The 25895-nt window shown below is 34.2% G+C and overlaps 1 protein-coding gene across 1 annotated transcript in view; it reads left to right on the forward strand.

Annotated features, from left to right (window-relative positions):
• The window catches only part of LOC145271113 (solute carrier family 15 member 4-like), an 83884-nt gene that overhangs the window by 18660 nt on the left and 39329 nt on the right, over nt 1-25895 (forward strand). The window contains exon 2 of the mRNA XM_080126654.1: nt 18774-18954. Within this exon, the coding sequence (XP_079982780.1) occupies nt 18774-18954 (181 nt within the window). The remainder of the gene's footprint in view (nt 1-18773; nt 18955-25895) is intronic.

Raw genomic sequence — 25895 nt, forward strand, 5'->3', positions numbered from 1 at the left:
TAAAAAATAAAAATTAAAAATAACAAATAAAAATATTAGACACTTATAAGCGGCAGCTCGATGTAACCATAGATACACACACACACACACACACTCACACACACACGCAACACATACACCTACACCCACATACACACACACACACGCCTCTAAGATGTACGTTCTGACATGTAAATGCCTTGACACGCGTTTACTAACCTAGGAAGAAAGGGGCGAAAGTATACGGATATATAGTGAAAAGAAATAGAACAGCGCGTAATGAAAAAAAGAAGAAAAAAAGAGGAAGAAAAAAAGAGGAGACAGTGATCAAATGTTAACTGTCATATATATATATATATATATATATATATGAGAGAAATAAAAAGGAACAAACCGTATTATGTGTTCATCAACGTTTCGTCCTTATTTCAAGACTTCCTCTGGATGAATGAGATTAAGAAACAAAAAATACCAGTACAAAATATATATATATATATATATAAATAACTTCCGTACATTTATATCAGATCTACCTCTGCGTTCCATGTTTAAAAAGGATGTGTCCTCTATAGTATCAGACCTGACGGAATGATTAATTGTAGGTATAGACCGTTTCATACCCTCAAAAAAATTCCAGCAAAAACCTAACAGCTCGCCATCGTTCTCTCCAGAATGTGCTGCTGCCGTTGCACACATGATGGGCAGAAATCACAAGCTCTCAGTATTAATGCTGGAGTCCCTCAGGGGTCCATCCCGGGCCAAACTCTCTTCCTGATCTACATTAATGAGCTTCCAAATCACATCCTTACATCATTCGTAGACAACTATGCTGATGACACTACTATCTATGGTAGCACATCTAAGGCAGTAAACGACCAAGCTCTCTCTGATTCTCTCTCCTCTGATCTTGAGCATGTGGTACAATGGAGAAAGGAGTGGCTGGTTACTTTTAATGCATCCAAAACCAAGCTTTTATCTTTACATCATCAACGCTCTGATCCCCATCTGGCATCAATTGAAATGAATGACTCTTGTCTTAGGGAGGCCTCATGTTTTGACAAGCTTCTGGGCTTGACTTTTACTCCTGATCTTAAGTGGAACACATACATTAAATCCGTTGCCAAGGCCGCTAGAAAAATGGTGGAATCCTTCTATCGATCCAGTAGATATCTCACTGCTGATGCACTTCTCTACCTATGTAAGAGTCAGGTACGTCCAAGGATGGAGTACTGTTGCCACATCTGGGCAGGAGCTGCTAGAAGCAGCTTATCCTGCCTTGATAGAGTTCAAAATAGACTTCATAGCCTAGTAGGGGATGCCCTTTTCTTTTCCCTGCAACCTCTTTTTCACAAAAGAAATGTTGCGAGTTTGTCTCTGCTTTATCATTATTTTCATGGCAAGTGCTTGGCTGAGCTTCAATCTATGGCCCCGCCCCCTCGCCAAACTTTCACAAGAAACCCCCGTCTAGCAGAAATCACTATCAATAATTTCTCCCACTCTTTATCTGTACCTAGACCTAAAGGTAGATTCCATGATCAAAGCTTCTTTCTTAGAACTGCATGCCTATGGAATTGTTTTCCTGCTTTCCAGCTGATTACAATATGGTTGTCTTCAAGTCTAATGTAAACAAGTTTTTGATGAGCCGTTCCATATAAGTTAACAAATTCACCAAATTTTCATTACTAACGGTTACTATATTGTCCAATTTCTACTGTACACTCTTTAACCCTTGTCCTCGAGTGGCCTCAAGGCCTTGATAAGCGGTGATGCCCAGTTAAAAAAAAAAAAGATATATATATATATATTTTAACAAAATGCAAATGAATGGATAGACTAAGATACTTACAGGCTTTAAAAGCGGGCGAATAAAAGATATATCTTATTATTAATTGCTATTATTATTTTTGGTGTCTTTAAACCCCCCCCCTCCTCTTTTTGCTGATGAGGAGACTTTGTTTTATAAAATCAAATGATAAAATTATTTTCTAAGACGTATTGTGTATCTCAATAAAAACATTGTTTCCGAAACGATCGTACAATTTATTGATTTTGTTTGTTCTTCCTTATAAAACTGATTTTTAATTCAAAATTATGAATTGTTTTACTCAATATTAAAATAGCTCTAGGATATCTATGTCTATTGAGCTTATTATATATCTACATTACAACGAGCACAGTTTTCTTTTCTTTTATTTTAATGTATTATTGAATGCACTAATACATTAAAATATACTCTGCTCTTACGACTCTTGTTCTTATCCCCAAAGTATATATGGGGAGGCCTCATGTTTTCTTTTAATTGTAATAATGCATTTACTGATACATTAAAATAAACTCCGCTCTTTAGACTGTTGGTCTAATTCCCTTAAAATTATATATATATATATATATATATATATATATACTAGCAAAAGTACCAGTCGTTGACTGGGTTCAAAAACAGCCTACAGAAAATGGACTCTGATTTTTATGAAAGTATGATAGGTTATGAAAAGGAAGGGTTGTAAAGAGATAGCTTCGAATTTGGGGGTATCAAAACCAAAGCAAAATATGATGAAAGTAAAAATAAAACAGATAAACCCCATAATTTATTATACCATACCTGTTCACACTGAAACACTTATCACAATATTCTGTGGATCTATATTAAAACAAAAATATATATATATTACCATATACAAGTTAGGTCACTGTTCTATGAATCAAATTATTTGTGTTTAAACTTATTTTAAAGCGTTTCTTAGTTCAAAATGAATCTTAACTCTGTTAAGTTAGAATAAAAAATGGCTGTCCCTACACCCTGCATGAGAACTGTTGATAAATTAAACACACAATCAGAACACATCAGTTAAATGTCACCAATTGTGCAAAAATGTTTAACCAGTTTTTTGTTTAATTTTCGATTTTTGAGCTATTAGATAAGATTAATGTAAAAAATAGTTTGTTAATGTCTCTAAAATGTTAGAAGTGATTGGTATTGATGGCCATTTTATATTAAACTAGCTGGCCGCCCAGGGTTGCTCGATCATACAATATGTCCAAACATGATTTTTTAATTTATACAGATTGCATATGCATTATAGAATCGATCCTATATAAAAGGGTCCTGGATAAGACCTTAAACTGATGGTGAGGCCCCAGCTTGCAGGCTTAGGTGAAAGTACAGAATAGTTACAATAGACCCGGTAACCTGGCCCTGTCGGTGGGGCATTAGAATACGCCGACTGCCCCCCCTGCAAATGGTAAAAGTCCCTCAATGGGGGTCCTTGATATGACCTTAAACTATATCCAGTGGTGAGGTCCCAGCTTGTGGGCTTTGGGGAGTGTGGAGCCACCCTTTAATTACCATTGCTCCCAGGTCCACTCTGACCCGGAGTGGTAGTACCTGTTAGGGTCCCAACTATGGGTTAAATAGAAACCGACTTGAAAACAACAAATATATTCTATTTAAAAAAATTTTTCTTCAAAATCTTTGGATTCGGCATTAAATAACCCGAAAAGGGTTGATATGCCGTAAAACAAAAACAACCAACCAACTTCTATGGAAAAAAGTATCCTCATGCCAGGTTGTTCTGACAAACCCCTGTACAGAGAGACCTTAGACACTCGAGGATAGTGTCTAGTAGGCATTCAAGCTCTCTCCTTTCTGTAGTGTTCAATCAATTGCTGCCAAAATATACAAATACATATACTATTATATGATTACTTCATTTAATCACGTAAATGAATATACGAAAATATAATTTTATGCGTAAATTTTTCAGTATTTACTTCAACATTGCTCAACACATAGGTAGAGCTAGGTAATAAGTTATGGAAATATATATGGCAATTAAGCTACACAGAATATTCCGTGTTTCATTCTGACAAATTCTCACGAGAATGAAACGCAAAATATTCTGTGTAGCTTAATTGCCATATATATTTTCATAACTTACTATATCTTTCACGAAAAACACCCGTCTAGCTGAATCCACTGTGAAAAATGCATAATGTTTATTTCAATTTGATGACATTTCTATTACTTTTGCGCATGCGCAAATTCATTCATAGCTTGAAGAGGTTTAATTTTAAATATTTCCCTACCATTAACGGTCCTGGATATGATCTAAAACTATATCTGATGGTGAGGCCCCACCTTGCAGGCCTTGGGGAGTGTGGAGCCACCCTTTAATTGCCATTGTTCCCAGGTCCACTCTGACCCCGAGTTAGGGTCCCAACTATGGGTTAAATAGAAACCGACTTGAAAACAACAAACATATTCTATTAAAAAAATTTTTCTTCAAAATAACTCGTGGTTTACTTATTATTTCTACAATTATGTTCTTGTATTTGCCACTAGTCTTTCACCCCTAGACAAAATTCAAAAGAGTCGCAAACCTGTCATCTAAACTTCAGCCTCTGTCCCATCGACGAAATGTAGCATCCCTCTGCCTGTTCTACAAGTACTTTAACGGTGAATGCTCTGACGAACTGCAAGCACTTGTGCCCCCACAACGTAAATACCCCCGACAAGCAGCTAAATCCCACCCCTTCACAGTAGAGATCCCTAGATGTAAGAAAGCCTTCTACTCCAGTAGTTTCTTCCCCAGAACTCTATTAAAAAAAATTGTTCTTCAAAATCACTGGCTTCGGCATTAAATAACCCGAAAAGGGTTGATATGCCGTAAAACAAAAGCAACCAGTTCTCGGTATATCACAGAAGTTAAGCAATATTGAGCCTGGTCAGTGCCAGATGGGTGACCATTTGGTAATACTAGTCGCTGTATGTATAAGGACAATGTCTTTGTTTTATCGTTATTTCCATAGCAGGTGCTCGTCTGAGCTCCAATCCCTCATCCCCCCTCGCCAATCTTTCACGAGAAACACCCGTCTGGCTGAAACTACTGTCAATAATTTCCCCCACTCGTTAACTGTGCCTAAATCCAAACGTGGATTCCATGAGCAAAGCTTCTTTCTTAGAAGTGCACGCCAGTGGAACTCTCTGCCGCTTGCCTGTTTCCCACCTGCCTACAACTTGGACGTCTTCAAGTCCAACATAAACAAACTCCTGACAAACCGCCCCCTTAAGTAAGACACTATCAAAACCCGCAATACTAATGATTACTACAATACTATCTCATTGATTACTGTACACGCAATAACCCTTATCCCTGAGTGGCCTTCGGGCCTTGATAAGTGGTGACCCCTATGTAAAAAAAAAAAACAACCAACCAACCTATATAAAAGTTTTTAAATAAAGCTGTAGTGTTTTCTTTAGCACGACTACTTTATCGTTTCACCCTGTATGTATTTGTGTGTGAAATCAAATATAGCCCACATTACGCATCCTTATGCCTTTCGGCTGTGTTTCGTTTGTGTTTATTTTTATTTCCTCACCTGATTTTCAGGTTTGCATTCATATCACATGATCACATGACATCAACTTAATGCGTTTGTTCACCGTTGTGTAATTTTCTCGAATCTTGTTGGTTCAAAAATAACATTGTTCTCTCTGACAAACCAAATCCGACGTTAGACCATAACAATACTTCATTGTTAATGAATATTATTAAAAAATATATATATAAAAAACAAACTTTAATCAAAAAAAGAAAAGGTTAAAATTTACCATTAAATTTGACCTTTTTTTGTTTCTGTTTGTCAAGGGACAAGGGGGGATGCCCAATTCTCTTCCTTGCAACCTCTTTCCCACAGAAGAGACGTTGCAAGCCAGCCTGTCTGAGCTCCAATCTATTCCCCCCCCCCTGGTCTGACTTTCACAAAAAAAACACTCGTCTAACTGAAACCACTGTCAATAACTTCCCTCACTCTCTATCTGTGCCTAAACCTTTTTTTTTATTATTAAATTTTCACCCCAAACAAGGCAATTGCTACTTTGGTGTAGGGGGCTACTATCAGGGGCAACAACTACTGGAGTACTATGTAGGGATTTGGGCAGCAAGATGTTGGTTCACGTTGCACTTGAACTTCTGCATGTCAGTACTGTTGGGGAAGCAGGGACCTGGAATGGAATTCCAAAGTCTAGCGGTTCTGTGGAAGAAACTACTTGAGTAGAAAGATCTTTTACATCTAGGGATCTCAACTGTGTGGGGGTGGGATTTAGCAGCCTGTCGGGTTTGTCGAGGGTGTTCACATCGTGGGGACACAAGTGCTTGCAGTTCATCAGAGCATTCACCACTAAAATACTTGTAGAACAGGCAGACGTAGATTCTATGAACAAAGTTTCTTTCTTAGAACTGCACGTCTGTGGAACGCTTTCGTTTCCCTGCTTTCCAACTGACTACAATATGGTTGTCTTCAAGTCCAACGTAAACAAATTCTTGATGAGCCGTCCCCCTTAAGTAATCTAATTTACCAAATTTCCACTACTAACGATTACTACCAAATTTTTCACATTGACTACTGTACACTGATTAGCCCTTATCCTCGAGTGGCCTCTGAGCCTTGATAAGTGGTGACTCCTTTGTAAAAAAAAAAAAAAAAAGTGGGGGGGGGGGGAGTGAGACTTGTTGTTTATCTGGCTGAAATTTGAAATAAAACTATAATTATAAGGGTCGTTTCTAAAGTCAAAATCGCCTGTTCTTTCTTTCGTCGGATTATTTCGATTATCATATCAAAAACATTCCGATACAAAGAACGCTGTACCTAAAGTACTTTCTTGTGAAATTTCATAAACATCAGCCCAGCCGTTTGTGAGTTCATAGGGAACGAACTCACAGACACCCAGACAAAATTATTTTCATATAATAGTAAAGATAAAGATCCTCTGATCTTGAGCATGTGGTGCAATGGGGAAAGAGGTGACTGGTTAATTTTAATGCATCCAAAACCAAACTTTTATTTTTACATCATCAACGTTCTGATCCCCATCTGGCATCAATTGAAATGAATGGCTCTCGTCTTAGGGAGGCCTCATGTTTTGACAAGCTTCTGGACTTGACTTTTACTCCTGATCTAAAGTGAAACACATACATTAAATCCGTTGCCAAGGTCGCTGGAAAAATAGTGGAATCCTTCTATCGATCTAGTAGATATCTCACTGCTGATGCAATTCTCTATCTATATAAGAGCCAAGTACGTCCAAAGATGGAATACTGTTGCCACATCTGGGCAGGAGCTGCTAGAAAGGACTTGTCCTGCCTTGATAGAGTTCAAAATAGACTTTGTAGCTTTGTAGGAGATGTCCTTTTCTCTTCCCTGCAACCTCTTTCTCACAGAAGAGATGTTGCAAGTTTTTCTCTGCTTTATCGTTATTTTCATGGCAAGTGCTCGGCTGAGCTCCAATCTATGGTCCTCCCCTCGTCAAACTTTCACAAGAAACACTCGTCTAGTTGAAAACAGTATAAAAAATTCCCCTCACTCTTTATCTGTGCCTAAACCTAAACGTAGATTCCATGAACAAAGCTTCTTTCTTAGAACTGCACGCCTGTGGAATTGTCTTCCGTTCTCCTGCTTTCCAGCTGACTACAATCTGATTGTCTTCAAGTCTAAACGTAAACAAGTTCTTGATGAGCCGTTCCACTTTAGTTAACAAATTTACCGAATTTCCATTACTAACGATTACTATATTGTCCAATTGACCACTGTACATTCTTAACCCTTATCCTCGAGTGGTTTCTGGCCTTGATAAGTGGTGATGCCTATGTAAAAAAAAAAAAATTTTGTAAAGATAAATTGCTTTTTTTCATGTCTGGAGTCTTGCTGCCTTTTCTATACATTGCAAGCTTCTGCATTTTAAATTACATTTTTCTACCGTCCTCATAGCCGCCCCCCTCCTCAATCAAAGGCCCCCTCGGTTAAAAAACACTGCCATAGCATAAGGATAGCCAGATGATTCGAAGGCTGCTTGAGTAATTGGCCGTCTCAAAACTTGATGTCCTAATAATGATAAATCGTCTTTTTTTTTTTTTTTTTTTTTACACAGTGATCACCACTTATCAAGGCCCGGAAGCCACTCAGGGATAAGGGTTATTGGAAGTACATTACGTTAGTGTGGAGATTTGATGAAGTGTTTACTTAAGGGGGCGGTTCATTAGGAATTTGTTAACGTTGGACTTGAAGACATCCAAGTTGTAGTCCAGTGGGAAGCAGGCATACGGAACAGTTCCACAAGCGTGCAGTTCTAAGAAAGAAGCTTTGTTCATGGAATCCACGTTTTGATTTAGGCACAGATAAAGAGTGGGGGAAATTTTTCACAGTGGATTCAGCTAGACGGGTGTTTTTCGTGAAAGATTGGCGAGGGGGGACCAGAGATTGGAGTTCAGACGGGGAAGAAACTACTGGCTCTCTTACATCTAGGAATCTCTACTGTGTAGGGGTGAGATTTTTCGTGAAAGATTGGCTGTGTGGCGAGAGATATATCAGTGGATAGCAAAAAACAATGGTGCCTCCGTGCAATCTCAAGACAATGGACACCCCCTGTAACGGTAGGTGTGCATGAAATTGTGAGGCAAGGGTTATGCAATCGTCGGCCACACCCCTCCTGAATCGGCACTGCTTTAGTCTGGTGGCACATACAGCACCTGGAAATCCCAAACGGTCACCCGTTTTAGTGTTGATCAGGTTCAACGTTGCTTAACTTTGATGATCTGACAGGAAGTGGTGTGTTGACGTGATTATGCCGTACATCAGTTTAATAATGGAAATAAATGATCAGACTAACCCATGAACAGTGACAAATAGACACGGTAAGTCCGGGCGACCACTAGAGACCTAGCATAAGGATTACCAGACAGTGTATAGCGTCTTGTCGAAATCAACATAGATACTAAACTGGGATAGCGAGTGATAATTATGTCAAGGTAATTAATTATTGTGTTCAATCAATATCACTAACATTTGTTCCTTTTTTTTTTTTTAACGGGCTTAGGTTTTATAAAGCGCAGATTGTCGACTCGCAAGTTGTATAATACAATGAATTTTTTTTTTTTTTCACTAAGCGGCTTTTCTTTTTTCCTTTTTTTTTCTTCTATAAATGCCGTTTTTGTTTTTATCTATAAGAAGATTAAGGTACTTATGCCGAATACGGACAGTGTTATTGTCAGCATGTTATGGGCAGGTTACGTAGATTGCTGAAAAGTGCCAATATGCTTATTCCTGGGGTGCCCATTACGTCAATCACGAAGATGTGAGGTGGCATGATGTGGCCCTCGCTTAAAACTACGCCAAAGACCGTAACCGTGTTGAAGGAAACACAGCATGGTGAAAACTAAAATATTCTGTATATATAAAGATAGCTACTTCTTGACATAAATTTGCCATCTCTTCAGTTAAGTGTTATTGCGTCCGTGTCTGCGTAGGTGACTTTTCAATCCAGATTTAGTCCAACATGAATGTTCACAAATGTGGTGTAAATACTTTCTTTCTTGTAAAGGTGATCGCGGCCCTGTCGGTGGGGCATTAGAATACACCGACTCCACCCCCCTGCAGAGGGTAAAAGTCCCTCAATGGGGGTCCTGGATATGACCTTAAACTATATCCAGTGGTGAGGCCCCAGCTTGTGGGCTTTGGGGAGTGTGGAGCCACCCTTTAATTACCATTGCTCCCAGGTCCACTCTGACCCGGAGTGGTAGTACCTGTTAGGGTCCCAACTATGGGTTAAATAGAAACCGACGTGAAAGCAACAAATATATTCTATTAAAAAAATTTTTCTTCAAAATCTTTGGATTTGGCATTAAATAACCCGGAAAGGGTTGATATGCCGTAAAACAAAAACAACAAACCAACTTCTATGGAAAAAAGTATCCTTATACCAGGTTGTTCTGACAAACCCCTGTACAGAGAGACCTTAGACACTCGAGGACAGTGTCTAGTAGGCATTCAAGTTCTCTCTTCTCTAGTGTTCAATCAGACGTGCTTGAATAATGACTTGCTGCCACAATATACAAATACATATGCTATTATATGATTTTTTTTTTTTTTTTTTTTTTACACAGTGATCACCACTTATCAAGGCCCGGAAGCCACTCAGGGATAAGGGTTATTGCAAGTACATTAAGTTAGTGAGGACATTTGCTGAAGTGTTTACTTAAGGGGGCGGTTCATTAGGAATTTGTTAACATTGGACTTGAAGACATCCAAGTTGTAGTCCGGAGGGAAGCAGGCAGACGGAACAGAGTTCCACAGGCGTGCAGTTCTAAGAAAGAAGCTTTGTTCATGGAATCCGCGTTTTGATTTAGGCACAGATATAGAGTGGGGGAAATTATTCACAGTGGATTAAGCTAGACGGGTGTTTTTCGTGAAAGATTGGTGAGGGGGGACCAGAGATTGGAGTTCAGACGAGCATCTGCCATGGAAATAACGATAAAACAAGGACAGGCTCGCAACGTCTCTTCTGTGGGAGAGAGGTTGCAGGGTAGAGAAAAGGGCATCCCCCACTAAGCCACGAAGTCTATTTTGTACTCTGTCAAGGCAGGATAGGCTGTTTTTAGCAGCTCCTGCCCAGATATGGCAACAGTATTCCATCCTTGGACGTACTTGGCTTTTATATAGATAGAGAATTGCATCAGTAGTGAGATATCTTCTCGAGCGGTAGAAGGATCCCACCATCTTTCCAGCGACCTTGGCAACAGACTTGATGTACGTGTTCCATTTCAGGTCAGGAGTAAAGGTCAAACCCAGAAGCTTGTCCTGCCTTCTTAAAACGCGTTTTAAGACAGCAAACTCTACACGCTCCTCTTCAAAAATCTGACAACTTTTTCTGATGGTTTTCCTCCATAGTGGGTCCTGAATATGACCTAAAACTATATCCGATGGTGAGGCCCCACCTTACAGGCTTTGGGAGTGTGTAGCCACCCTTTAATTGCCATTGCTCCCAGGTCCACTCTGACCCAGAGTGGTAGTACCTGTTAGGGTCCAAACTATGGGTTAAATAGAATCTGACTTAAAAAAAAAAATATACTCCATTAAAAATCGTTCCTCAAAATAACTAGATTCGGTATTAAATAACCTGATATGCCGTAAAACAAAAACAATCCTCCATAGTTACTGATCTTTCGCTTGAGCTTCCCAGTTATGTACACCCATTTACTCTGTGAAACATTATTGGCTACATATGTGCATACATTTTTCTGCCAATATTTTTCATGGTCCTGGTTGGTTGTTTTTGTTTTACGGCATATCAACCCTTTCCGAGTTATTTAATGCCGAATCCAAAGATTTTGAAGAAAAGTTTTTTTAATAGAATATATTTGTTGTTTTCACGTCGGTTTCTATTTAACCCATAGTTGGGACCCTAACAGGTACTACCACTCCAGGTCAGAGTAGACCTGGGAGCAATGGTAATTAAAGGATGGCTTCACACTCCCCAAAGCCCACAAGCTGGGGCCTCACCACTGGATATAGTTTAAGGTCATATCCAGGACCCCCACTGAGGAACTTTTACCCTCTGCAGGGGGACAGTCGGTGTATTCTAATGCCCCACCGACAGGGCCGCTCATGGTCCTGGATATGACCTTAAACTATATCCAGTGGTGAGGTCCCAGCTTGCGGGCTTTGAGAAGTGTGGAGCCACCCTTTAATTGCCATTGCTCCCAGGTTCACACTGACCCGGAGTGATAGTATTTTCCATACTAGCAGGTCATCCCGGCTTTGCTTGCGCCCTATGTACCATTCATAATTTTATGTGCATATGTGTTGCAATTTCTCTGACATTAAATTTTTGTCCTGCTTTCTTAAAATGTGTTTTAAGATAGCAAGCTCTACACACTGCTCTTCAAAAATCTTACAACTTTCTTTGATGGTTTTCCCCCATAGTGATCGATCTTTCACTTGGGCTTCCCAGTTATGGACATCCAACTCAAGTATTTTCTGCATATATATATATGTATAACGTTGTATATATGTACGTGTCTTGAAACTCGTTTAACATAAGGTAGTGATCGTCTCATAATGTTAATATGTGCGTGTATATTTATAACAGTGTCTAGTGCAGGGGTGGCCATTACGTCGATTGTTATTGACTGATTGATTTGACCCCTTAACATTTATTGTTTTGGGCTCGAATCAAATTAAAAAGTTTGATCCATGTTCAAGTAACATCCAAAATTGGTGGAGGAGTTTGGTAGAGTTTTCAAAGGCCAAATCGTTGAACTTTGACCCCTTGACAGCCAAATTTCTGGCTAAAAACTCATTAAAAAGATTTTCCCAAATTTCAATACCCCTTACATCAAATCTCGAGTTTGTAGACTGAAAATTTATAGAGTAGTTTGGTAGGGAAATGTGCACACACAGACAGACAATTGTACTTACAAATCGAGCATAGGTAGTTCAGATGATGTCATAACATCATTAAATTCATGACTCACACAGCAGCCGCCGATAGCGTAGTGGTTAGGAGTCTTGACTGTCGTAGAGACAGTCGGGTCTAGCCGCACTGATGAGGTATGAAACAGTACTGTATGTGGATGACTATATATATAATGTGTGTGTGTGTGTTTATGTATATATATATATATATATATATATATATTATAGTTTTTATTTTTAAAATAATATACAGTTTGAATGGAATGCATCCCCTGTTCTTTGACCAAGAAGTGCCACCTGGCGACAGTTTAGTGAAATACGCATAAAAAATGGTACCGTCCGTGTAATGCAGAAGTACCAAAAAAAATTATTTTCAAAACGATTTTTTTTTTTTTTTTTTTTTTTTTTTAAATCATTTTTTTTTTTCCCCTGAATTTATTTTTGCATGAGATTTTTACATCATATTCCAAAATTCTGTTAGCCAGTGTAGACTGGTATGGATTTATGACCTAACTTATTAATAGATAATTACCTTTGAACTGGTATCTTATCAAATGTAAGGGAGGTAATTCGTTTTTTATCTGATATGGAATATTTATACTTATCTATTATGTCAATTTCTGTCGGAATAAGTTTAAATTAAAAATAATGTATAAGTCATGAGATTATTTGGTACTCGTACAGTTTAATCAACAAATTAAAAAAAAAATGAAAATATTGAAAAATTTATATTGTACGTAATCGTTATAGAATAAAGTTTTCATTAAAAAAAAAAAATATCACTTAATTTGATCAAGTAGTTTTTTTTTTTTTTTTTTTTTTTTTTACCCAGGAAAATCAAATTTTAACGAGATCGATCGTATCGCAGTCATCTTGCCTATTTTGCAGACGAAAGGGGAGGGACTTTAAACGAAAAAAAGTGATTAACAAATGAAAAAGAGATTAAAAATAAAATAGTTGAAAAAAAAAATAGAATATTTATCTAGGTATTTTCTTTTTTTTTTTTTTTTTACTCAGGAAAATAAAATTTTAAGGAGATCGATCGTATCGCAGTCATCTTGCCTATTTTGCAGACGAGGGGGAGGGGCTTTAAACGAAAAAAGTGATTAACAAATGAAAAAGAGATTAAAAAGGACACAAAATAAAATAGTTGAAAAAAAAATATTTATCTAGGTATTTTTTTTTCAACTATTTTAAACGAAAAAGTGATTAACAAATGAAAAAGAGATTAAAAATAAAATAGTTGAAAAAAAATATTTATCTAGGTATTTTTTTTTTCAACTATTTTAAACGAAAAAGTGATTAACAAATGAAAAAGAGATTAAAAATAAAATAGTTGAAAAAAAAAATCTTTATCTAGGTATCTTTTTTTTCAACTATTTTAAACGACAAAGTGATTAACAAATGAAAAAGAGATTAAAAATAAAATAGTTGAAAAAAAATATTTATCTAGGTATTTTTTTTTCAACTATTTTAAACGAAAAAGTGATTAACAAATGAAAAAGAGATTAAAAATAAAATAGTTGAAAAAAAATATTTATCTAGGTATTTTTTTTTCAACTATTTTAAACGAAAAAGTGATTAACAAATGAAAAAGAGATTAAAAATAAAAAAGTTGAAAAAAAAATATTTATCTTTGTATTTTTTTTCAACTATTTTAAACGAAAAAGTGATTAACAAATGAAAAAGAGATTAAAAATAAAAAAGTTGAAAAAAAAATATTTATCTAGGTATTTTTTTTTTCAACTATTTTAAACGACAAAGTGATTAACAAATGAAAAAGAGATTAAAAATAAAATAGTTGAAAAAAAAAATAGAATCTAGGTATTTTTTTTTCAACTATTTTAAACGAAAAAGTGATTAACAAATGAAAAAGAGATTAAAAATAAAATAGTTGAAAAAAAAATAGAATCTAGGTATTTTTTTTTCAACTATTTTAAACGAAAAAGTGATTAACAAATGAAAAAGAGATTAAAAATAAAAAAGTTGAAAAAAAAAATATTTATCTAGGTATTTTTTTTTCAACTATTTTAAACGAAAAAGTGATTAACAAATGAAAAAGAGATTAAAAATAAAATAGTTGAAAAAAAAAAAATAGAATCTAGGTATTTTTTTTCAACTATTTTAAACGAAAAAGTGATTAACAAATGAAAAAGAGATTAAAAATAAAATAGTTGAAAAAAAAATATTTATCTAGATATTTTTTTTTTCAACTATTTTAAACGAAAAAGTGATTAACAAATGAAAAAGATTAAAAATAAAATAGTTGAAAAAAAAAAAATAGAATCTAGGTATTTTTTTTTTTCTGCCCAATGTTTCAAAATAATCTTGTCAAATTTTGACAAACTTTAAACAGTGATCGGAGTTATCTCCCGTGGCCCCCCACTTCTTGTCTTAGAAATACGCAAAATGAACGCGACATGATCAATGTCATTAACAACCTCCTCTGCAAAAAAAAATTAAAAAAAAAAACATGATCCAATTAATTGATTTTTCTTTTTGCATGAAAACTTCATTCCATAACGAGTAGGTACAATATAACTTTTTTATTTAAAAAAAAAAAATAGAATAATTTCGGTACTTGTACAGTTTAACCAACACATTAAAAAATAAAAATATTGAAAAAAAATTAAATTATACATACTCATTATGGAATAAAGTTTACAATTCTCTCTCCTCTGATCTTGAGCACGTAGTACAATGGGGAAAGGAGTGGCTGGTTACTTTTAATGCATCTAAAACCAAGCTTCTCTCTTTACATCATCAACATTCTGATCCACATCTGGCATCAATTGAATTGAATGGCTCTCGTCTTCAGGAGGCCTCAAGTTTTGACAAGCTTCTGGGCTTGATCATTACTCCTGATCTTAAATGGAACACGTACATCAAATCTGTTGCCAAGGCCGCTGGAAAAATGGTGGGATCTCTCTATCGATCTGGTAGATATCTCACTGCTGATGCAATTCTCTATCTATATAAGAGCCAGGTACGTCCAAGGATGGAATACTGTTGCCACATCTGGGCAGGAGCTACTAGAAAGGGCTTATCCTGCCTTGATAGAGTTCAAAATAGACTTTGTAGCCTCGTAGGAGATGTCCTTTTCTCTTCCTTGCAACCTCTATCTCACAGAAGAGATGTTGCGAGTTTGTCTCTGATGTATCGTTATTTTCATGGAAAGTGTTTGACTGAGCTTCAATCTATGGTCCCCCCTCGACTAACTTTCACAAGAAACACTCATCTAGCTGAAAACACTATCAATAATTCCCCCCACTCTTTATCTGTGCCTAAACCTAAACGTAGATTCCATGAACAAAGCTTCTTTCTTAGAACTGCACGCCTGTGGAATTGTCTTCCGTTTTCCTGCTTTCTGGCTGACTACATTATGGTTGTGTTCAAGTCTAACGTAAATAAGTTCTTGATGAGCCGTTCCATATAAGTTATCAAATTTACCAAATTTTCATTACTAATGATTACTATATTGTCCAATTTCTACTGTACGCTCTTTAACCCTTATCCTTGAGTGGCCTTTTGGCGTTGATAATGTGGTGATGCCTATGGAAAAAAAAAAAAAACAACATACAAAAAAGAAAAATCACTTAATTTGATCGTGTTTTTTAAAAAAATTTTTCACCCAGAAAAATCAAATTTTAACGAGATCGATCATATCGTGGCCATCTTGCCTATTTCACGGCCGAGGACGGGGTGGGGGGATGCCTTTAAACGAAAAAGTGATTAAAAAAGGACACAGAAACTCTGTAAAAATAATTGAAAAAAAATACCTAAAATATTAATCTATGTATTTTTTTTTTCTGCCCAATATTTCAAAATAATCTTGTCAAATTTTGATTGGAGTTATCTTCCCTGTCGCCCCACTTCTCATCTGAGGAATACGCAAGATGAACGCAACATGATCAATCTCATTAACGTTTGATTTTCCTCTGTAAAAAAAAAGAAAAAAAAAAGATAACTACTTGATCAAATTAAATGATTTTTTTTTTTTCTTTTTAATGAAAACTTTATTCCATAACGAATCCATACAGTATAATTTTCGTGATTGTATCCGAGCTTCTAAGCACCGTAGGAGTCGCTAAAAAATATCTGACACAAAATGGTCGTTCATACCAATAATATTTTTATTATTACTTTCTGAAAATTATGTAGATTATTATTTGTGAAAGGATATTAATTTCTCAACAAAAACATATATATATATATATATATTTATAAAGTACTTGTATTGATTGGACTCGTCTTGAGTGTTATTTGTGCAATGTTTCGGTCGGTTTGGCCTTTGACCGTCTTCAGGCATCTTGATTGTTGTTTGAAAAGGAAAGAGAAATGTTACTGTTCCGTAGATATTTTCTTATTCTGTGAGTTAGTCTCTATTTTATGGTTATTGTTTTGTATTTGTGAAAAAATTAGTTGACAGGGATGGGGGCAAACTTAATAAAGATCGACATGGGATTATCTCCCTTCAATTGTAGAAATTTTAATTGTAGAAAAAACATTGTACATCTTTTTTTCTTTCCCCTTTTTTTCTTTTTCCTTTTTTCTTTCTCCTTTTTCCTTTTCCTTTTTTCTTTCTCCTTTTTCCTTTTCCTTTTTTCTTTCTCCTTTTCCTTTTTTCTTTCTCCTTTTTCCTTTTTTCTTTCTCCTTTTTCCTTTTCCTTTTTTCTTTTCCTTTTTTCTTTCTCCTTTTTCCTTTTTTCTTTCTCCTTTTTCCTTTTTTCTTTCTCCTTTTTCCTTTTCCTTTTTTCTTTTCCTTTTTCCTTTTTTCTTTCTCCTTTTTCCTTTTTCTTTTTTCTTACTCCTTTTTCCTTTTTCTTTTTTCTTTCTCCTTTTTCCTTTTCCTTTTTTCTTTCTCCTTTTTCCTTTTCCTTTTTTCTTTTCCTTTTTTCTCCTTTTTCCTTTTCCTTTTTTCTTTCTCCTTTTTCCTTTTCCTTTTTTCTTTTCCTTTTTTCTTTCTCCTTTTTCCTTTTTTCTTTCTCCTTTTTCCTTTTTTCTTTCTCCTTTTTCCTTTTCCTTCTTTCTCCTTTTTCCTTTTTTCTTTCTCCTTTTTCCTTTTTTCTTTCTCCTTTTTCCTTTTTTCTTTCTCCTTTTTCCTTTTCCTTTTTTCTTTTTCCTTTTTCCTTTTCCTTTTTTCTTTCTCCTTTTTTCTTTCTCCTTTTTTCTTTCTCCTTTTTTCTTTCTCCTTTTTTCTTTCTCCTTTTTTCTTTCTCCTTTTTTCTTTCTCCTTTTTTCTTTCTCCTTTTTTCTTTCTCCTTTTTCCTTTTTTCTTTTTCCTTTTTCTTTCTCCTTTTTTCTTTCTCCTTTTTTCTTTCTCCTTTTTTCTTTCTCCTTTTTTCTTTCTCCTTTTTTTTTCTCCTTTTTTCTTTCTCCTTTTTTCTTTTTTCTTTCTCCTTTTTTCTTTCTCCTTTTTCCTTTTTTCTTTTTTCTTTCTCCTTTTTTCTTTCTCCTTTTTTCTTTCTCCTTTTTTCTTTCTCCTTTTTTCTTTCTCCTTTTTTCTTTCTCCTTTTTTCTTTTTCCTTTTTTCTTTTTTCTTTCTCCTTTTTTCTTTTTCCTTTTTTCTTTTTTCTTTCTCCTTTTTTCTTTCTCCTTTTTCCTTTTTTCTTTTTTCTTTCTCCTTTTTCCTTTTTTCTTTCTCCTTTTTTCTTTCTCCTTTTTTCTTTCTCCTTTTTTCTTTCTCCTTTTTTCTTTCTCCTTTTTTCTTTCTCCTTTTTTCTTTCTCCTTTTTTCTTTCTCCTTTTTTCTTTCTCCTTTTTTCTTTCTCCTTTTTTCTTTCTCCTTTTTTCTTTCTCCTTTTTTCTTTCTCCTTTTTTCTTTTTTCTTTCTCCTTTTTCCTTTTTTCTTTCTCCTTTTTCCTTTTTTCTTTCTCCTTTTTCCTTTTTTCTTTCTCCTTTTTCCTTTTTTCTTTTTCCTTTTTCTTTCTCCTTTTTTCTTTCTCCTTTTTTCTTTCTCCTTTTTTCTTTCTCCTTTTTTCTTTTTTCTTTCTCCTTTTTTCTTTCTCCTTTTTCCTTTTTTCTTTTTCTTTCTCCTTTTTTCTTTCTCCTTTTTTCTTTCTCCTTTTTTCTTTCTCCTTTTTTCTTTCTCCTTTTTTCTTTCTCCTTTTTTCTTTCTCCTTTTTTCTTTTCCTTTTTTCTTTCTCCTTTTTTCTTTCTCCTTTCTCCTTTTTTCTTTTTTCTTTCTCCTTTTTTCTTTCTCCTTTCTCCTTTTTTCTTTCTCCTTTTTTCTTTCTCCTTTTTCCTTTTTTCTTTCTCCTTTTTCCTTTTTTCTTTCTCCTTTCTCCTTTTTTCTTTCTCCTTTCTCTTTTTTTCTTTCTCCTTTTTCCTTTTTTCTTTCTCCTTTTTCCTTTTCCTTTTTTCTTTTCCTTTTTTCTTTCTCCTTTTTCCTTTTTTCTTTCTCCTTTTTCCTTTTTTCTTTCTCCTTTTTCTTTTTTCTTTCTCCTTTTTCCTTTTTCTTTTTTCTTTCTCTTTTTTTCTATTCATTATGTTGGATTATTAATTCCATACTAAGATATATTTTGTTTTGTTTTTTTCACATTTTAGTTGCGGGATACGAACCCTCTAAAAGTGCGAACCTTCTTCAATTACTTTTATATGTGCCTTAATATTGGAGCCATTATCGGACTTGGGGTCGTCTCCTATTTTCAACAACAGTACGGATTTCATTATGGTTACATTGGAGCAATGGGTTCCTTAGCTTTCGGATTCATCTTATTCCTTTGTGGTAAGTAAAAAAAAAAAAGTAAAATTGTTATTAAGAAGGATATTTTTACAGATTGATTTTGACCATTGTTAGGGGTCCGCATTCAACCACCCAGAAGTCTATTGCTCAATTAGAGATAACAGCTAAAGGTTATTAAATATTATATTATATATAAAAGAAAAAGAAAAAATTAAACAGTAAGTAAAGTTTTGTTTTTATGTAGCCAGACTTTGTGGGCACCATGTAGATTATGCAGCCAGACTTTGTGGGCGCCGTGTAGATCATGCAGCCAGATTTTGTGGGCGCCGTGTAGATCATGCAGCCAGATTTTGTGGGCGCCGTGTAGATCATGCAGCCAGACTTTGCGGGCGCCGTGTAGATCATGCAGCCAGACTTTGTGGGTACCATGTATATACATATTTACTATCTTCAGACAATGCTCATCTGGAACCGTAGAGATTCAACGTCTCTATCAACTGCGCCACGGGCCCCGAAGGGTTTCAATCCCACCCAAAGCGTGCCAGAGGTAATTGGTCAAAAATGTGGTGAGACGACAACAACTACGGATGGCAGTGATGGCTGAGAATGCAGTTAGGAGATTCAAAGTTCCTATCCGTCGCGGTTACCACCTGACGAAGGCCAGAGGAAGTTGGCCGAAACGTTGTGAACCAATAAAAAAGATAAAAATAAAACAACAACTAATAAAGATGAGACTAATAGTTCGAAATAAAAATAAGATTAACATATCTAAACTATTTTATATGACAATTTAACAATGCGGAATTCTAACATTAGATTTTCTGAATCTATTTCTGAACCTTCCTTACAAAATTTGAATTATTTTCCACTTATCTAATGTTATTCTTGCTTGCAGCTTGAAACCTAAAGTACCATGCTAAGCTGAACTTTTTTAATATTATATATTTTAGTGATGGGATAATTCCAATATTTCTCTAGATTCCGATACAATTACTGATTCCGATTCTTTATAAATCTCTCTATTTTTTTTTCTAATTACCATAAAAACATGCATGTTTAATGTGCAAATATTTTCCAAGACATAAAAATATACTTGTGGGGGATGATCTATCCATTTTAGCTTTACTGGTATTTTCAAATCAATAAATATTTATTATTTTATCATTATTAACAGCAATGGAAGATTTTGCTTTAAACAAAATCAAATAAAAAGACAATTAAAAGAATCGTTTTGGCATCGGAAAATTGATACAAATTTTTCGGATTCTGGGTTCCGATTAATCGTCCCAACACTAATATATAAGACATTTGAGTTGAAACTTTTGTAATATTATTTACTGTATTATGGATTGAACACCTACTATTTGCCATAAAGTACTAGATCTTTAAATATATATATATATATATATAATGCTCCCTATCTTGGGTTGAGCATATTGGGGCGTGATATACAAACTGCCATTAGCATATTAAGAGACGCTCTTTGTGTAAATCACTGTACCATCTATATTTATTACTTTTGTGTGAATTTTGCAGGAAGGAACTCGCATACACACGCAAACGTGACTTTTATATAATATTATTGAGATGAAACGCTTATCTTTTCGCGATTGTATTTCTTTCACTGACAATCTTCCGAAGCTCACTACTGAGTGAAAAATATCTTTTCAAATTTTTTTTTTTTAAATAAAACGAACAAAGTTAAATTATTTTTTTTTTTTTTTTTTTTTTTTTTTACACAGTGATCACCACTTATCAAGGCCCGGAAGCCACTCAGGGATAAGGGTTATTGCAAGTACATCACGTTAGTGAGGAGATTTTATGAAGTGTTTAATTTAAAAAATAAAAGTTTAATAGAACGATATTCTTTTTTTTTTTTAACGAAGGCTGTTTTAAAAATATTAAAAAAATATCTGAAGGAATTAGAATGTTTATACGTTCAAGTATTAACATAAAATTTGTTGTATATTTAGAATCAGCAACTATGTCCCAAAGCCTAGCTGGAGTCCGAACACGGTACCCCCGTAATAATAATAAAGGGTTGGGTTCGAGACTCCTAACAAACGGTTCCCCAGTTCGATACAAAACACCTGACGAAGGCCGGAGGGCAAAACGTCCGAAACGTTGTGACAATAACAACCAAGATGAGGAAGTCAGTCCGACAATCTCAATTAATGAAAACACCTCATCTCAAAAACACAGACAGTGACGGACAGGAACTTTGAATCTCCTAACTGCATTCTCAGCAATCATTGCCACCTGTAGTTGTTGTCGTCTCACCACGTTTTTGGCCAAGTAAACCTCTGGCACGCTTTGGCTAGGATTGAAATAGCTATATTCAGACAATATCCGTTGGAACCATAGAGATTCAACGTCTCTATCAACTATTACGGTGTAATCAGCAACTATGTCCCAAAGCCTAGCTGGAGTCCGAACACGGTACCCCCGTAATAATAATAAAGGGTTGGGTTCGAGACTCCTAACAAACGGTTCCCCAGTTTGATACAAAACACCTGACGAAGGCCGGAGGGCAAAACGTCCGAAACGTTGTGACAATAACAACCAAGATGAGGAAGTCAGTCCGACAATCTCAATTAATGAAAACACCTCATCTCAAAAACACAGACAGTGACGGACAGGAACTTTGAATCTCCTAACTGCATTCTCAGCAATCATTGCCACCTGTAGTTGTTGTCGTCTCACCACGTTTTTGGCCAAGTAAACCTCTGGCACGCTTTGGCTAGGATTGAAATAGCTATATTCAGACAATATCCGTTGGAACCATAGAGATTCAACGTCTCTATCAACTATTACGGTGTAATCAGCAACTATGTCCCAAAGCCTAGCTGGAGTCCGAACACGGTACCCCCGTAATAATAATAAAGGGTTGGGTTCGAGACTCCTAACAAACGGTTCCCCAGTTCGATACAAAACACCTGACGAAGGCCGGAGGGCAAAACGTCCGAAACGTTGTGACAATAACAACCAAGATGAGGAAGTCAGTCCGACAATCTCAATCAAATAAAAAGTTTAATAGAACAATAAAAAAAGGCTGGTTTTAAAAAATATCTGAAGAAATGAGAATGTTTATACGTTCAAGTATCAACATAAAATTTGTTGTATATTTAGAATTACACTTATTTAAAAAGCATAAACATGGAAAAATCTTTATGATGTACATAATCGTCACAGAACTAAGATGTCATATTCTAAAAATCATGTAGGTTTGGTTAGTAACTTTTCTGTTTGGCTAGAAAATTTGTTAAATCTTTATGATGTACATAATCGTCACAGAACGAAGCTGTCATATTCTAAAAATCATGTGGGTTTAGCTAGTAAACGAAAATAGTTAGTTATCAAAGGTTGACTAAAGATAAGTTTGTCTGGGGACTAGAAATAATGAAATGCTTATCTTTTGGCGATTTGTAGTTCAGACTCAGTGTCTTCTTTTTTTTAAAACTTGATAAATGGGTGCCTCACTAATTGAACGACAACCGAAAGAAAGGCTATTCATTATTTAGATGAGTATTATTTATTCATTTATTTATTGCGGATTATTATCCTCATCTTTATATAGTTGTCCAGGACTCTACATTTTTTTTAACAAAGGCTGTTTAAAAAAAACATCTGAAGAAATGAGAATGTTTATACGTTCAAGTATCAACATAAAATTTGTTGTATATTTAGAATTACACTTATTTAAAAATATACAGAAAAATCTTTATGACGTGCATACTCGTCACAGAACGAAAATGTCATATTCTAAAAATCATGTGGGTTTGGCTAGTAACTTTGTTATTTGGCTAGTAAACGAAAATATTTAGTTGTCAAAGGTCAACTAGAGATAAATTTGTCCGTAGAGCTCTGTACTAGCAAAGATACCCGCACTTCAAGGGGCATTCCAAAAGTAATGCCACCTATTTTTTTTTCAATCCAAACGAATCAGAGGGGATGATGACCGAACTTATACATTCATGATCTATTAGTTTCATCTCTCTATTGTCATATATTTAGAATTACACTTGTTATCAAGACAAAAAAAGGTGTGTCCAACAGCTTCTGCCCAGATATTGCAACAATACTCCGTTTTAGGATGTACCTGCCTACTTATACAGATAGAGGATTGCATCGGCAGTGAGACAACTACTGGAGTGATAGAGTGATCCAATCATTTTTCCAGCAATCTTGGCAACAGATTTGATGTCTGTGTTCCATTTCAGATTAGGAGTAAAGGTCAGTCGTAGAAGCTTGTCAAAACATGGAGCTTCTCCTAGACGAGAACCATTCATTTCAATTGGGGCCAGATGGGGATCAGAGCGATGGTGATGAAAAGGGAGGAGCTTAGTTTTAGATGTATTAAAAAATATACAGAAAAATCTTTATTGCGGAATTTTAACATTCCATTTTCTGAATCCGTTTCTGAACCTTGCTTACAAAGTTTGAATCTCGGTCAATCATTTTCCACTTATCTAATGTTCTTCTTACAAGCCTTACCAATTGTAAATCACTGTACCATCTATATTTATTACTTTTGTGTGAATTTTGCAGGAAGGAACTCGCATGCACACGCAAACGTGACTTTTATATAATAGTAGATGTTACCTAGCATCTTCTCTACTCCTCTGATGAGAAGCATTAGGCTTCGAAATGCCCCAAACAATAAACGTGACTTTTATATAATAGTAGATATTAACAAAATTACAAAAAAAAAAAAGAAGAAACAATCAAAATACTGAGGATGGAGTTCGACTCTAAAATATATTTTTAAATTATAAATTGCAAACAAGTAAAATATTTATTATTTTAATTGGAATTCATTATTGAGATGAAACGCTTATCTTTTCGCGATTGTATTTCTTTCACTGACAATCTTCCGAAGCTCACTACTGAGTGAAAAATATTTTTTTTTTTAATATAAAACGAAGAAAGTTAAATTATTTAAACAATAAAAGTTTAATAGAACGATATTCTTTTTTTTTGTTTTTAACGAAGTATCAACATAAAATTTGTTGTATATTTAGAATTACATTTATTTAAAAACAAACATAGAAAAATCTTTATGATGTACATGATCGCCACAGAACGAAGATGTCATATTCTAAAAATCATGTGGGTTTAGCTAGTAAACGAAAATATTTAGTTGTCAAAGATTAACTAAAGATAAGTCCCGTAGTATAAAGTATTTATCCAGAGTGAAACAGTCGCATTTTAAAGTGATTTTTCAAAATGGGGACTAGAAATAATGAAACGCTTATCTTTTGGCGATTTGTAGTTCAGACTCAGTGTCTTTTTTTTTTAAAACTTGATAAATGGGTGCCTCACTAATTGAACGACAACCGAAAGAAAGGCTATTTAATTAATTAGAATTCATTATTTAGATGAGTATTATTTATTCATTTATTTATTGCGGATTATTATCCTCATCTTTATAGTTGTCCAGGCCTCTACATTTTTTTTAACAAAGGCTGTTTAAAAGAAACATCTGTAGAAATTCGAATGTTTATACGTTCAAGTATCAACATAAAATTTGTCGTATATTTAGAATTACACTTATTTAAAAATACACAGAAAAATCTTTATGATGTATATACTCGTCACAGAACAAAGATGTCATATTCTAAAAATCATGTGGGTTTGGCTAATAACTTTTCTATTTGGCTAGTAAACGAAAATATTTAGTTGTCAAAGGTTAACTAAAGATAAATTTGTCTGTAGAGCCCACAGAACGAAGATGTCATATTCTAAAAATCATGTGGGTTTAGCTAGTAAACGAAAATATTTAGTTGTTAAAGATTAACTAAAGATAAGCCCCGTAGTATAAAGTATTTATCCAGAGTGAAACAGTCGCATTTTAAAGTGATTTTTCAAAATGGCGACTAGAAATAATGAAATGCTTATCTTTTGGCGATTGTATTTCTTTCACTGACAATCTTCCAAAGCTAACTACTGAGTGAAAAATACCTTTTTAACTTTTTTTTTTTTTTTTTAATAAAACGAACAAAATTAAATTATATTATTTTAATTGGAATTCATTATTGATATGAGTATTATTTATATTTATTTATTGCGGATTATTATTCTCATCTTTTTTTTTCTTTTTTTTTTTAATATAAAACAAGCAAAGTTAAATTATATTATTTTAATTGGAATTCATTATTGATATGAGTATTATTTATATTTATTTATTGCGGATTATTATTCTCATCTTTTTTTTTCTTTTTTTTTTTAATATAAAACAAGCAAAGTTAAATTATATTATTTTAATTGGAATTCATTATTGATATGAGTATTATTTATATTTATTTATTGCGGATTATTATTCTCATCTTTTTTTTTCTTTTTTTTTTTAATATAAAACAAGCAAAGTTAAATTATATTATTTTAATTGGAATTCATTATTGAGATGAGTATTATTTATATTTATTTATTGCGGACTATTATTCTCATCTATTTCTTAGTTACTGTTTCACAACGTTTCGGCCAACTATTTAAAAAATCAACATTCAAACAATCTTTATTTATGAAAAATAACGTCTTTTAAATGTTGCCCATCAATGATCTAAAGACAACAGTCTGTTACACAACATACATTATGATTTATCTGTGCCACATAAACACATCACGATGCAAATAATATATAGAATCATATATATATATATCCATTATGATATATTATACATATATACAATACATATATAGAATCCTCAGCGACGCAAATGCATAACATTATGATTTATTATACATATATACAATACATATATAGAATCCTATACATATATATACATGCATATATACAATACACATATAGAATCCTATATATATATATACATGCATACATACAATACATATATAGAATCCTATATATATATATACATGCATATATACAATACATATATACAATCCTATATATATATATATATATATATATATATATATATATACATGCATATATACAATACATATATAGAATCCTATATATATAT

Source organism: Euprymna scolopes, chromosome 46 (assembly GCF_053919585.1).
Source record: "Euprymna scolopes isolate OS-2025 chromosome 46, ASM5391958v1, whole genome shotgun sequence".
NCBI lineage: Eukaryota > Metazoa > Mollusca > Cephalopoda > Sepiida > Sepiolidae > Euprymna > Euprymna scolopes.